Source organism: Vipera berus (assembly GCF_964194415.1).
Source record: "Vipera berus genome assembly, chromosome: Z".
Classification (NCBI taxonomy): Eukaryota; Metazoa; Chordata; class Lepidosauria; order Squamata; family Viperidae; genus Vipera; species Vipera berus.
The window spans coordinates 127,267,770-127,282,995 of record NC_138205.1 but is presented as its reverse complement, the minus strand read 5'-3'; the positions used below and the strand labels follow the sequence as shown (position 1 = coordinate 127,282,995).

Sequence of the window (15,226 nt, the reverse complement as noted above, 5' to 3'; positions counted from 1 at the left end):
GGGTATAAAAGGCAGAAGGGCATTTGAGGAGTCTGTTTATGGGAACAGTTGTTTTGCTTGAAAAATATGCTAGGGAAAGAATCTTTAGTATGTAATTAAAGTTTGCATAAGTAATCAGTGTTTGTAGATGACGTTAAGCTGGCACATTTTGATTAAGGGCTGTGTTTGAATAACAAATAGGTGCAGGTAGTCCTTCACTTATGACCAGGGCTTTTTTTCTCATAGAACTCTCAGAACGGAGTTCCGGCACCTTTTTTGGATGGAACCTTGTAGGATAGGCAAGGCGGGTTGTATGACATGTGTGAGTTCCGGCACCTTTTTCTTTTACAAAAAAAGCACTGCTTATGACCAAAATTGTGAGTGGAATTGAATGAATCATGCCAGTTGTTAAGTGAATCTGTAACTGTTAAGCGAACTCTGCGGTCATAAGTGTAATCTCATTTTTCCAACGGGTGGATTTTGCTGGAAACGGGCAAAAAAGGTTTCATGTCTGTCATGGAATTACGCATCAGGTGTCCAAATGGAGTCAGAGACGTTGCTGTGACCTTGTTTTATTTAAATATATTTTACATCTGTATATACAGCAAACAAGATAAGTCAGGCAAACTGGAGCATCATGAGGTAAATCACAGATCATACAGGAAAAAAAAGGTGGGAAAAAAGGGAAACTCCCCCTCCTCCTCCACAGCAACCAATCACACTGCAGATTGCCTCATGAGGGAGCCAGCACTCTCTAATCAATCAACTGTAACTGTGTGTTCTGGCTCACTGCACAATCTCACTGGTACTAAATTTAAATAACATCACAATTATGTTACTACAGGAAACTGCAACCAGTCATAAAGGCGAGTCATTTGCCAAATGTGAGAATTGCGATCATGGGGATAGTGTGATGGTCGTAAGTGTGAGGACTGGTCATAAGTACGAGGACCTAACTTTTTCCAGCACTGTCATGTCTACGAACAGTCACTAAACAAATGGCTGTAAGTTGAGGACTAGGTGTAATTGTTGCTAGTATTGTTTAACTCCTCCTTTTTGGAGCAAATCTGCCTTCCTAATTTTGTATTTGTGGTTCTTTTTCAGGGAGTGGAGCAACAGCTGTGGTCCAGGCAGCCTATTGTACCCCAAAGAAGGAAAAAGTGGCAATTAAAAGGATCAATCTTGAGAAATGCCAGACCAGCATGGACGAGCTCTTGGTACAAAAATTCCACCCATGTTCTTTCACAATTAATTTAGGGTCTGTAAATCACTATGATTTGGGGTTGATGGTAATAATTTGTCTTGAGCCTGGGATTGGTTGGAATTTTAGTGGGTCCTTTAGAGGTTTTTTTTAAAACTAAACATTAGATGAGGTAACAGTGTTATTGTTGTTTTGATTCTTTTATTGCTCTATTCTTTCCTTATTGTTTGCAAGCTACCAACAGCAGTTTTGTATACTTTTTATTAGGCTTCTTCAATATTTTTTGTTGTAAACTGCCCAGATTTAACCTGTTGAATTGATTATAGCTAGATAAATATTTTAAATAAAGGAACGAATGTTCAATATATAAACTAATCTCCTTTTTTATTAAAGAGTTTTACAAAAACAAAATTTTACCATATATCCCCAAATCCCTCCCACCCCAAACCCGCCCACTTCCCCCCCCCCACTTCCCAGAGCTAAATACAGGATTATAGTTATAATAATCATATTCTAAATAAAAATTATGCATAATATACAATTAACCAAATTCATAATGTGCTTTAACTCCCCTTTAACATAACTACAAACAAAGTGCCAATAACAATATCCCACTAAAATCTACTCATAAGCTAAATGGAACTTTTTAGTCCCATATTTGTTCTGAATATAATTTATCTATCTCCTCCAAACTGAAATATATCTTTCCTGTGAATGATCTTTCAAATGAGCAGAAATCTTAGACATTTCTGCAAGATTCGAAACTTTAAACACCCATTCTTCTACAGTGGGCAAACTATCCTTCTTCCAATATTGTCCCACCAGTAACCGTGCTGCTGTTATCATGTTCAACATCAAGTTAGTTTCCTTAACATCACAATCTACAACAATACCCAATAAAAACAATTGCGGAGAAAACTTTATCTTTCTGTTAAAAATCTTTTGAATGTTCCACCAAATTTTAATCCAAAAAGCTTTTATATTTCTACAAGTCCACCACATGTGAAAATATATAAACTAATCTCCTAATCTCCAGGATAATGAAGAACAAGAAGGTGAAAAGTATAAGTTGCTTTTTGAATGGTTTGCTGGAGAACAGTTAAAAAGGAAATGCATCTTGTAGTGAGAAAATGAAGTCTGATCTGTCTCCTTTATGCTTCCGATTACAAGCTTCCTATGGCAGTTAAGGATCCAAGCCAAGAGGCTTTGTGGTTTAGTTCAGACTTCAGTGTGAATGAATTTATTCCCGTTTAAGCCACAAGGAGGATTGTGACTCAAGTTCAGTTCTATTTTGAGACTGCATAAATGGGATTTGTCTTATCATTCAGGAATCCCCATTTCTTACAATCCTCTTTTGGTAGTACACCCGTGACATTGTTAGGACACCAGTGCTAGGATAACTGAGTAAGTGCCGTCGCTTCCGTTTATTTTCTGCTAAAAGAGTCAAGCCACTTACTGGTTTTCAAGATTTGTCAATTTGGGGCAGTATTTCTCAACCTTAGAAATTAAGGATGTATGGATTTCAAGTCCCAGAATTCCGGAATTTGAAGTGCATCCATTTTAACATTGCTAAGTTGGGAAATACTGGTTTAGTGTAGAGATCCAAACAAATGTCTTAATTGTAACAAACCAGACACCCCACAATTAATTTTACCTCTTCTAGGACAGGGGTAGGCAACTTTGGCTCTTTTATGACTCGTGGACTTCAACTCCCAGAATTCCTGAGCCAGCCACACTGAGGGGAAAGGGAGAGGTTTCCAAGCTGAGCCATGCTGGCTCAGGAATTCTGGGAGTTGAAGTCCACGAGTCATAAAAGAGCCAAGGTTGCCTGCCCCTGTTCTAGGATAAGACGTACCAAGCTTTTCTCAGCGCTTGATTTGGTTTGCACAGCACATTCTGCAGACCTTCAATTACTGACCATAATGGGTGGGTTCCTACAACACAGTAAGCCAGTGGTTTTCAAACTTGGCAACTTCAAGATGTACAGACTTTAAGGCTGGCTGGGGAATTCTGGGAATTGTAGTCCGCACATCCTAAAGTTGCCAAGTTTGAGAAACACTGATCTAGAACAAATGTGGGATAGACAGGCTCCGCAGAAACCAAAACCCTTCAGTTTTGCAATGTTTGGTGTCAAAAATTCCAGAGTAATTGAAAAATCCCCTTTCTCTTCTCTTAGAAGGAATTGTCCTCAGTAATATTTTTTCAGGTCTCTGGAAAGCCTTGAAATGTAATATCTTTTGTAAGGCTTAAAACTTTCTTAAGAACCAGTATGACCTCCCTTGACCTTGGTGCTTCTTGAGTCTTCACAACTAGGACGTGTTTATAATTAGCAAGCTGACATCTCAAGATGAATGCTGTTTTCACACACAGTGGCAGTGTTTTAATTTTAAATTTGGAAGGCTGGGTTTTATGTTCGCCAGGATGAACAAATAGAAATATGCTTGTATAACTGGAGGATATTAATGAAACCAAGGCTGTTATCTCTGCAGACACGTCTCCCCAAATTCAGGCACTGGGTGAAATCAAGAAGTAGTTGGGTATGGACTTGGAAAGTACAAGTAGTCCTCAGCTTATAAGATTTCATTTAGTGACTGTTCAAAGTTACAACAGCACCGGAAAAAGTGGCTTATGACCATTTTTCACACTTATGACTGTTGCAGCATCCCAATAGTCTTGTGGTCAAAATTCAGACGCTAGTCAACTAGTTCATATTTATAATGGTTGCAGCATCCCGGGGTCACGTGATCCCCTTTTGCATCCTAGAAGATCAATTTTAGGCTGCATAAAATCAATTTTACATTACCTAGTCCTTGAAGGTGTGATAGGTTACAGAGTTGGGATATGGTTAAGCTTAGGTTCCAAAAATAGTGCCTAATTCGTTTTTTTAGCCTCTTGGCAAAGAGCAGGGGTGTCAAACTCAATTTCATTGAGGGCCACATTAGCATTGCGGTTGCCCTCGGGGCCGGGCGGGCATGGCCAGGGTGGGTGTGGCCTACTGGGTGGGCGTGGCCAGCTCTACATCGTTCACATCAAGGGTGCCTATGGGGGCCTGGGCAGGAGTGGGACAGATCTGAGGGTCTCTGGCAGAAGGAGGGTCTCTGGGCCAGGGCCAAGGCAGTGGGGACCGTTCCCTCACTGTTTCCAGGATGGCTTCACGGGCCACATGAAACCACTTCATGGGCCGGATCCGGCCCCCGGGCCTTGTGTTTGACATGTCTGTTGTAGAGGCACTAGCCAGTTCCTGTTTTTGAGGCAGAGAATGTTTGGCAGCTTGTTAATTTTGGTTTTCCCTATGTAATCTTTAAGCCTAATGGATTTGTGGCCTCTAAAGATTACTGTATGAAAAATCCTCTTTTCATTTGTTTGTTTACTTGCGGGAGTTAGCTACTGAGGTTACCGTGCTTTGCATTGAGGTCTACTTTCCAGGATTGGGTGATATTTTTATAAATACAGATCAAGAGGTTGCTTTTAATTTGGCTTTGGCTTGGCATCTTGCACAAACCCAGTCCAATGTGGTTCATTTAGCCAACCATGGTTAAATAAACTGTGATGGATATATTTCCCACATTTTCCCAACTCTGGGTTCAGGCAGGGAGGAGATTTCTGCTCCTACATCTCTGGTACTAGAGTTGACTGAGTTGGCAATAGCAATAGCACTTATATTTATATATTGCTCTATAGTGTTTTATAGTACTCTCTGGTCAGTTTACAGTGATGCCACATTCTCCCCAGCAATCTGGGTCCTCATTTTACGAAGAATGGAAGCCTGAGTCAACCTTGAGCCCCATCAGGATCGAACTACAGATTGTGGGCAGAGTTTGCCTGCAATACTGCACTTTAACCACCGCGCCACCCACGGTTATTTATAACCATTCGCCTTTTTTTGAGAAAATGTGAAAAACAGGGTAGTATCTTAAAGCTCAAAAAAGTGAAAAAGCCAGGATGGGTCAAAATAAAAATGCAACTAAACGAGTTGAGTTAACATTAATGTTAATGACTTTAAATGTCATTAAAATTACAGCACTCATCATAGAAGATTTGGAGGGCATTCAAGCAAGTGAGCCCTCTATGTTTTCTTGCTTAAATCCTAATAAATTAAAAGTGTTTCGTATCAGTTGACAGAGTAGCTTCTTTCACAGATTTCGCAAACTTCAGTTCTTTTTTTTCTTTTTTCTTTTTCTTTTTCCTTTCTTTGAAAATCACAGGTAGTTCTCAACTTACAAGGCAGTTAGGACTGGAATTTCCACCACTAAGTGATGCAGTCATAAAAAACATTGCTTAGCAACAGTAATCCTGGTTGTAATTAATAAAATAAACTGGAGAGCCAGTTTGGTTTACTAGTTAAGGCACTAGGCTAGAGACAGGGAGACAGTGAGTTCTAGTCCCACCTTAGGCATGAAAACCAGTTGGGTGACTTTGGGCCAATCCTCAGGAGATGTTGAGTTCTAGTCCCGACTTGAGGTATGAAAGCTGACTAGGTGACTTTGGGCCAATCCCCAGGAGAGGGTGAGTTCTAGTTCCTGTTGTGATTCAGGGTCAGCCTGTGGGTTCGGCAGTTGGGTCGGATGACTCGGATGACTCAGATGAGGGGGAGGAGGGGGGTGTTGAAGAAGAATTTGCTGATGATGGCTTGGAGGCTCCGCAGAGCCCTCAGCCAGGGCCCTCTTACTTGGTGGAGACCCAGCTGCGTGAGCTCGACAGTGTGGATGAAGATGACCCACAGCTGGCCCTGTTCAAGGACGCCCGACGCAGGAGGCAGTCAAGTAGGAGCAAACAGAGAAAGGCTGTGGGACTTCTCGGAAGGAGGCAAAGAGAGGCCACGCCCTGAACTCTTATAAAGGGAGTGTTTGGGGGAGGGCTGGTTTGCTGAAAGCAACCGCTCCGATAGAGGATCAAAGCTCCGGTATCTTGTTTCATGTTTTGTTTGTTTGTTTAATAAATTTGGCAGACGGATTCCAGCCTCTGCCGTTTGTACAGGGGTTGCCTTTCTGCAAGGCCGGTAGCTGGCTGGTACAGAACAGTTCCGACTTAGGCATGAAAGCCGGCTGGGTGACTTCAATCAGCCCCATTTTCTTTCAGTTCAACCTAACTCGAAAGGTTGTTCTGTTGGGGGAAAATAGGAGAAGGAAGGAATAATAAGATACGGTTGCTATTTTGAATTAGTTATGCAAACAAAGTTGGGATTAAAAAAAAAACTAAAAGAAATGCCGGTTCTTTCCTGCCTGGTATGCTGGATATGGGTGAGTTTTTTGCACATTGCACAATGGAGCGGACATCCTGAACCTCCTTGGGGACTACAGGCATGGAATTTGGGGAGCACATTTTGGGCAACCTCACCATGAGTACTGCAAGCCTTGTGGCTGTCACAGAACACCCATTGACCGGACCTCCTGCTAAACTTTCAATTCCAGACTTACAAATCACTTTCTTAAGAAAACAGAGAGGAAGCTGGGAGGAACGGCTCCATCTTGGGAGCCCAGATAATAATTTACTTGCAAATTATTTACAAGTAATTTATTTGCAGATTTACTTGTAATTTAATTGTAAAATAATGTACAAATATGATTCGAAACAATCAAATTTGTTTGCTCTCTCCCCATAGTTACAGGTAATTTTTGACTTAAGACCACAGTTCAGACCAGAACCTCTGTAACTAGACAAGGTAAGCAAATCTGGTTTCCCCCATTGACTTTGCTTGTCAGAAGCTGCTTGGGAAGGTCACAAATAGTGATCCCATGATACAGCAACTGTCATATATACATGCCAGTTGCCAAGCACCTGAAATTTGATCATGTGACCCTGGGGATGTTGTGACAGTTGTAACTGCGAGGACAGGTCCTAAGTCCCTTTTTTCAGTGCAGTCGTATAACTTTGAACGGTTGCTAAATGAGTGGTCATAAGTCAAGGGCTACCTGTATATTGATTGGAATGCAGACCCAACACCGACCAGCAAATGCTGCATCCCTTGTCTTTACGGGAGTTGTGGTTCAATCTGTCTGGGATATCCTTGCAAAGGCTGGGCTTGGAATCCATTCCCAAATTCTACCTTTTAGCCAGGATTTGATTCAACTTTTGTTCCTTATATATTAGCATTTCCCAGCCTGGATAGAATCCAGGTGGGTAAGTTTCAGCTTCCAGAATTTTCAGCAATGACCATGCTGGCTGGGGGATTCTGGGAATTAAAGTCCACATGTTGGAAACTGTAAATGAAGGTTTTTGTGCTGGTGTCCTGTTGCTTCGGCTTAGGATGGTTAAGTCTGTTAAAAGAGAATAGTAACTGCAAGTTGATTTTCCTGTCTTTTTTCTCCTCCCTTTCAGAAAGAAATTCAAGCCATGAGTCAGTGTCACCATCCAAATATAGTCTCATACTACACTTCTTTCGTGGTGAAAGATGAACTTTGGTTAGTGATGAAGCTCCTAAGTGGAGGTAAGATTTCTCTGAATTCTGCTGCTGTTTGTTTTGGTTTGTCACTATAAAAAGGGATTTTAAGATGCAGATCTATTTTTTACTTAAATCAATAACAACAACAACAACACCTTCTCTGAAAGACACCTAAGTAGAATATGTTTGCAGGCTGATTAATCTTAAAGATTTTCATGACTTGCAATTTATAGATCAAACCAGGGATAAGACAAACATCCAGCCTATTAGGGCAAATATAAACAGCATTGTCTCATCCAGATGTTTGATACACAGGAATATTAATTAGCTAAATGAAAATGTACATGCAGGTAGTGCTCAATTTACAACTGATCAAAGTTGTGACAGATCTCTCTGGGGGTACTTATTGGCCCAGTTCTGAAGATCTGACAGCTGCCTGTCCACAATCATGTGATCACATGCTGGGTACCCAGCAACAAATGGATTTACGTCCATTAGTAGTGTCCTACAGTCATGTGACTGAATTTCACGACAGATTTGCTGAAAACTAGTATTTACTTCTGTTCTTGTAAGAGCCAGGCTGACTCTGCCCATAGCCAGCAGTTCGATCCTGACCAGCTCAATCCTGACAGCCTTTTGTCCCAGCTCAGTTAAATGATGACCCAGATTGTTGGGGGCAATATGCTGACTCTGTAAACTGCTTAGGGCTGTGAAGCACTATGAAGCAGTATATATGATTAAGTATTATTGCTATTTTCAGCAAAGCTGGCCTGTAGCAAACCATTGGTTTACTTAATCATGGCTCCAGTGTTTGCTTAACAATTGTAGCAACTCCTTCACAATAGTCCCATTTTCTGAAAGGCAGCTGCAACAAAGATGGTAAAAATAAATTGGTCGTGCGGGTGCCCCAACACCATCAGACTGTAAGCCGAGGACTGCCTATGAAATTAATCTGAATTGCTGGGAATCAAGCTATATTTAGGAGATAGGAGATAGATGTCAATTTATTTGTGGAAGTCTCTCTGAACCAGCAAAATGACCTCACTTTTGATTTTCAAAAAGGCTGTTAAAATAGAGTTAAAATAGATTCTGAGTTTCAGACTTTCGATAATAACGTTATGATTTATTCATGCGCTGTTTGGGGATTGTTCTTTGATCATTGCTGTTCTTCTTAAGCGAAGGCCTCATAAGTGCTTTGAGAGTGTGGCTGAATTCAAATATAGCAAGTAAATGGATAAATAATAGACTATATGTGTAGTTGTCTCAATTTCTCCTAATCTATGCGGAGCATTGTGCTTTGAGAGTTTGATGAGATAATCTCTCCCTTACAATTGAACGGCATGGAAAATATTGAAACATTAAATGTTTTAAAACAAGAAGACTTTAAAACTATATGTGGGCTTGGGGGCCAGTAGGGTAGAAACATATTTGGTAGTTAATATACCATAGGAAAATATACATGTGGTCCTCAATTTACAACTGTTCTTTTAGTGACTGACTGAAGTTACAACAGCACTGAAAAAAGTGACTTATGACCATTTCCCACACTTATGACCAATGCAGCATCTCCATAGTCACATAATCAAAAATCATCCACGTGGCAACTGACTCATATTTATGACAGTTGCAGTGTCCCGGGGTCACGTGATCCCCTTTTGTGACCTTTTGACAAGTAAAGTCGATTGGGAAGCCAGATTCACTTTACAACTGTGTCACTAACAGAACAACTGCAGTGGTTCACTTAACAGATGTGACAAGAAAAGATTGTGAAACGGGGCCAAAACTGACTTACCAAATTTCTCACTTAGCAACAAAAACGTTGGGCTCAGTTGTGGTCATAATTTGAGGAACACCTGCGGTTTCATTTTTATTTTATTTTATTTATTTTAATTCCATTTATATCCCACCCTTCTCTGAAGACTCAGGGTGGCTTACAAGCTTAGCAGTAGCCTTCATTCTATGTATATGCCTGCTTATTAGGGCTTTCACACACACCCCAAGCGGCATTATTACAAAGTCAGCTTAATTGCCCCCAACAATCTGGGTCCTCATTTTACCTACCTCGGAAGGATGGAAGGCTGAGTCAACCTTGAGCCTGGTGGGATGCGAACCTGCACTAAGAGCCTTGGTGGAGCAGTGGGCTAATGCCTCCTTAAGTAACACCAGCTGCCTGCAATTAGTGCAGGTTCGCATCCCACCAGGCTCAAGGTTGACTCAGCCTTCCATCCTTCCGTCGTAGGATGCAACAAACGGCCATGCACTCAAAGTACAATTACGTGACTCTGCGGGGTGAGAGTGGGTTAGCTGACGGAACTTTGAATCCAGGTTGTAAGTACCCCCTAGGATAGACCCAGCATAAGTTCGAACAACCATTAAGCAATTGATCATAACTCGAGGACTACTTATAGAAAGCAGGTTTGTGGAAAAATAAGTATCCAACCTAAGGAAAAGGAACTGTAGATGTGAACAGCTACATTCACACATTGCTTTAGGAATGCTGTCTGGGCAATTCTGGGATTTGAAGTCCACACATCTTAAAAGTTACCCTGTTTGAGAAACTTTGCTCTAGGTCACAAAACACTTTCTCTGATTTTGGTTTAAGAGTGGCAGGAGAACCAGCCATTGTGAACTATAACCTATCATTTGTGGCTTCACTGATTTGGTAGATTACGGTGTAGGCCACAGTTAAAGAACTGATCACTCACGGCAAGGCATGAACCAAGCCTAAATTAGATGAAGGGTTGTGGAGAAGAGGCAGAAGAAAAAATATACATAAAACCCTAAGCTATTTGAGACACTATCTTTATGAAGCCAACTCAAGGGTGCCAAACTGTATGAGAGTGTTCATGTTTCAAGAATTTTTTTCCTTCGTCGAAATACGTTTTTTTTAAAGGAAAATAAATGTGTACTGTCAAAGAGGAGGCGGAGGGGGAGAGCAAAAATTGGCTGTTGGCATACAAACTAGCTCCATTAGAAACAAAGCTGGTATTTGCTGTAGGACTCTCCCTAAATTCCTGCAACGAAAAAAAACTTTGGCAGACATTAACTGTGCCTTCATTTCTGAGTCTCAAAAATCCATTTCTTAAGCTAAACTCCCCTTCCCGAAGGGGACTTCTGTCCCCAGAAGCAACCTGGCTAATAAAACAGATATATTCAATTTTAATTTCAGCTGGGGCCACGTTTTCCTTCTTTGAGCTAACGTAAGACACTTTGAGTAGGGATGCGGTGGCTCAGTGGGTTAGGACGCTGAGCTTGTCGATCAGAAGGTCGGCAGTTTGGCGGGTCGAATCCCGAGTGCCGCGTAACAGAGTGAGAGCGCCTGTTACTGGTCCCAGCTTCTGCCAACCTAGCAGTTCGAAAGCACGTAAAAATGCACATAGAAAAATAGGGACCACTATGGTGGGAAGGTAACAGCGTTCCGTGCGCCTTTGGCGTCTAGTCATGCCGGCCACATGACCACGGAGACGTCCTCGGACAAGCGCTGGCTCTTCGGCTTCGAAATGGAGATGAGCACCGGCCCCTAGAGTCGGAAATGACTAGCACGCATATGCGGGGGAACCTTTACCTTTACCTTTTTAAGACACTTTGAAGCAGCATTCTTGGCTGAGGTGGGGAAAAAGCTAATAGGAGTGAATTAGATAAGAAGAAAATGCAATTTGGAGGAAGTTACGGGGTGAGACTGCAGGGCTGAGGGTGTTGCTTGGTTTAGAATTCCAGCAACTTCCTCCTCATTATAAACTCAATCTCGGTGTTTCTATTTTTAAAACCTGTTTCAGTGGCACAGAAGATGCCCAGTTGCAGAGAAGATGTGTAAAAGGGTTTGGGAGACCACAGAAATAACGTTTTTCCAGATAATATGTTTGCTCTCAAAAACAACCCTGTTCTCCTATATGCCTTTTTTTTACCCTCTTAATGGTTTTACAATACTTTTAAATTTTAGTTCCAGCAAAGAGAACGCCTGAATGAATCGGCACAGATGGAAACATGACCCAAGAATGGTTACCACATGGAAATATCCTCCACACACCTATGTTTATTTGATTTATATGCCAAATTTCTTTCTTTTTTTAACTCAAGGCAGCATAGGTAATAAAGGTAGTCCCCCAACTTACAACCGTGACTGAGCACAGAGTTGTGGAAAGTTGTGGGAGTTGCTAAGCAGATCACCTAGTGACAGCATTCGATTTTACAGTCTCTGTGGCAAGTCATTCTGAATTCAGCCGATACTGCAACCGTTAAGCAAATCAATTTTATTTAATGGGTGTTTTTCGCTAAAAACCAGAGTTAAACACCAGAAAACCCCCACCTCCCCCGCCAAAATTTGCGACCATGTGATTATGGGACCCTGCAAATGTCCGTAAACATGAGATGGTTATCAAGCATCCGAAATGGGATTACATGACCATGGGGTATGGGTGAGGAATTTCAAAAAAGGTACCTAGCTCTGGAGAGGTCTGTCATAACTTCAGACAGTCACTAAATGAGGATGACCTTCCCTTCTCCTATTTTTTCCACAACAATCCTGTAAAGTGGGTTGGGCTGAAGCAGGTACTGGTCCAGAATCACCCAGTTAGTGTCCATGTCCAAGGAAGCATTAAAATTCATGGTTTTATATATATATTATATATTCATTGCAGATATATAGATATGAATACAGTATATGCGTTCACCACCCCACATAACACACACACCCTCATGAAAATTCTACCTCCCCCCCCCATTAAAACACTGCAACGTTTCTGCAAGAGCCTACTGCTAAGACAAGTCCCAACTGCAAAACTACACATCGCACTTCTTCAAACTGGTACTTTATGGTTGTGTTGGATGTCAACTCCCACAACCCTTAGCAGCTGCTGAGGGATTATGGGAACTGAGATTTAACCCATGCGTAAACTGTTTTTGTGTAAGCTGGGTCTTACCCCACTAAAACTGAATTTACCACATGGAATTTACCGCAAAGAAAGCTGAGTAAATCCAGCATGGATTCTCTCTCTCTCTCTCTCTCTCTCTCTCTCTCTCTCTCTCTCTCTCTCTCTCTCTCTCTCTCTCTCTCTCTCTCTCTGTGTGTGTGTGTGTATCATCAAAAACTTTAACCAACTTACAAACTTCACTGTTACAACGTGATGCCGGTACTAATTTAAAAGATGCCAGACAAAATGATTTTGCAGCATCACTTGAACCAATCATCCACCACATTAAAGCCAACGAAGATACTAAAAACTCCATCAGACAACGAGTATCGGGTCTACTCATCAACCACAGACCCTACTATATCTTACCAAAATCAGAAATCATAGCTCTAGAGGACCTGAGAAAGGACAATTCCATCATCATCCTCCTTGCTGATAAAGGCAGATCCACTGTAATTTTGGATAAACATGATTACAATCAGAAAATCCACGATTTACTAAATGATACAACTTCTTACCACATCATCAAAAAAGATCCAATGACATCACTCGCCAACTGACTTAATAAGACTTTAAACAGACTCAAGAAACAAAACAAAATAAATGATGAAGACCACAGAACCACTCGACCCAGGGATACAGCCATGGCACGTTTTTATGGACTCCCCCAAATCCACAAGGTAAGAGTCCCTTTTAGACCCATTGTGTCCTTTAGGGGTACACCCACATTTGGCCTGGCAAAATGGTTAAGTCTAAAATTCCAACACTTAGTTGATAATTCTACAACCTCTGTAAAATCCTCTGCAGATTTTCTAAAAAAAAATTACACGCATTAAGGGTGAACGATGATGAGATCATGATCTCATTTGACGTAGTATCTTTGTTCACCTCTATCCCTCAAAACCTCGCCATCTCTGTTCTTAAAAATCTATTACAAAGAGAAGCACCATGACAACCTGCCTCCCCCAATACAGACGACTACATCCAATTACTAGGTTTTTGCCTTCAAACATATTTTACTTTTAATAACTCCATATACGAACAAGTTAAAGGCACACCCATGGGATCACCCATATCAAGCATTATTGCTGAGGCTGTTTTGCAGAACCTTGAACAGATAGTCATGTCTGATTACCAACCCAAGTTCCGGGTTAGGTATGTAGATGGCACCTTTGCAGTCATTAAACGATGTGACACCACCAAATTCCTACAAAAACTCAACTCAGTACATCCGAGCGTCCAATTTACAGCAGAGGAGGAAAGCAACAATTCCTTACCTTTTTTAGATGTATTGGTCCACCGACATCCAAATGGCAATCTTTCAACCACAGTTTACCGCAAAACTACTCACACTGATCGCATCTTACACTATTTAAGCAACCATCCAACTTCCCACAAAACTAGCTGCATAAGAACATTGTTCAAGAGAGTCAAAACACACTGCAGCACAGAGACAGCTAAATCCAAGGAGAAAGCTTACCTTTAAAGGTAAAGGTTCCCCCGCACATGCGTGCTAGTCGTTTCTGACTCTAGGGGCTGGTGCTCATCTCCGTTTCAAAGCCGAAGAGCCAGTGCTTGTTCGAGGACGTCTCCGTGGTCATGTGGCCGGCATGACTAGACGCCAAAGGCGCACGGAACGCTGTTACTTTCCCACTGTAGTGGTCCCTATTTTTCTACTTGCATTTTTACGTGCTTTCGAACTGCCAGGTTGGCAGAAGCTGGGACGAGTAACAGGCGCTCACTCTGTTACGCGGCACTCGGGATTCGACCTGCCAAACTGCCGACCATCTGATCGACAAGCTCAGCATCCCAACCCACTGATCCACCGCGTCCCTTTACCACGTATGCAAACAAAATGGCTATCCACCTAAATTTGTCCAACGATGTTGCAAGGATAATATACCACATTCAAACCGTGATTCACAGAACACCACATCCTGGGCAACCATCCCATATATCAACGGGGGCTCTGAAGCAACTGCTAGAATCCTGGCACCATATAATATCAACATTGCGCATAGACCCAACCAAACTTTACATTCTAAAGTAATACGCTTCAACCATTATCCAAAGACAATTTATCATCTTTATTATCTACAAAATCAACTGCAACAAATGCTCTTGCAGTTATATCGGTGAAACATCCCAAAGACTAAAAACCAGGATACACGAACATATTCTAGCAGTTAAAAGACAAAAACAAACCTCCCAAGTCTGGGCCCATATAGCGGAACATGGCCATACCTTTGATTTCAAAGGAGCTATAGTCATCTCTTAAGACCCCACTAAAGGTGGCCGTTTATGGAAAGAGGCTTGGTTGTCTGATAATAATTCAATTAATAGACATATTGAATTATTACCACCATACCAAACTCTGAGAAGGCATTTACAACAACACAAAACATCCAAACGCTTAAATACAATCAACAAAGACACAAACACACCACTCCACCCACCTGTCAAACACCATATCAACACAACAGATGAGATTATTATAACACAATCCATTACAATTGAACTAAACAACAGACAAAATTCTAACACAATAACTTGCATAACCAACACACCATCTGACGCTTCTACACATAAAGACAACACCACTTTTGACCACAACACCCAAGACACAAATCTTGCAACTTCACTAAATAACCACACACAACAAAACAAACACAAACAACAGCCAAACAACAACAGAATATTGAGACCACGATCAAAAGTGAAGTCTGTCCCACCATGCACGGTAAAACAAAAAAT

At 41.4% G+C, this 15,226-nt stretch overlaps 2 protein-coding genes across 4 annotated transcripts in view; both read left to right on the top strand.

Moving 5' to 3' along the window:
• LOC308678436 (uncharacterized protein) overlaps nucleotides 1–15,226 on the top strand; it is a 558,730-nt gene that overhangs the window by 125,190 nt on the left and 418,314 nt on the right. The gene's annotated exons all lie outside the window — the stretch shown is intronic.
• OXSR1 (oxidative stress responsive kinase 1) overlaps nucleotides 1–15,226 on the top strand; it is a 99,102-nt gene that overhangs the window by 12,193 nt on the left and 71,683 nt on the right. For all 3 annotated transcript variants that reach the window (XR_014028660.1, XM_081345622.1, XM_081345621.1), the window contains exons 2-3: nucleotides 1,084–1,196; nucleotides 7,499–7,607. Coding sequence is in view for 2 of the 3 variants with exons in the window: in XM_081345622.1 (XP_081201748.1) it covers nucleotides 1,084–1,196; nucleotides 7,499–7,607 (222 nt within the window). In the remaining variant the exon portion in view is untranslated. The remainder of the gene's footprint in view (nucleotides 1–1,083; nucleotides 1,197–7,498; nucleotides 7,608–15,226) is intronic.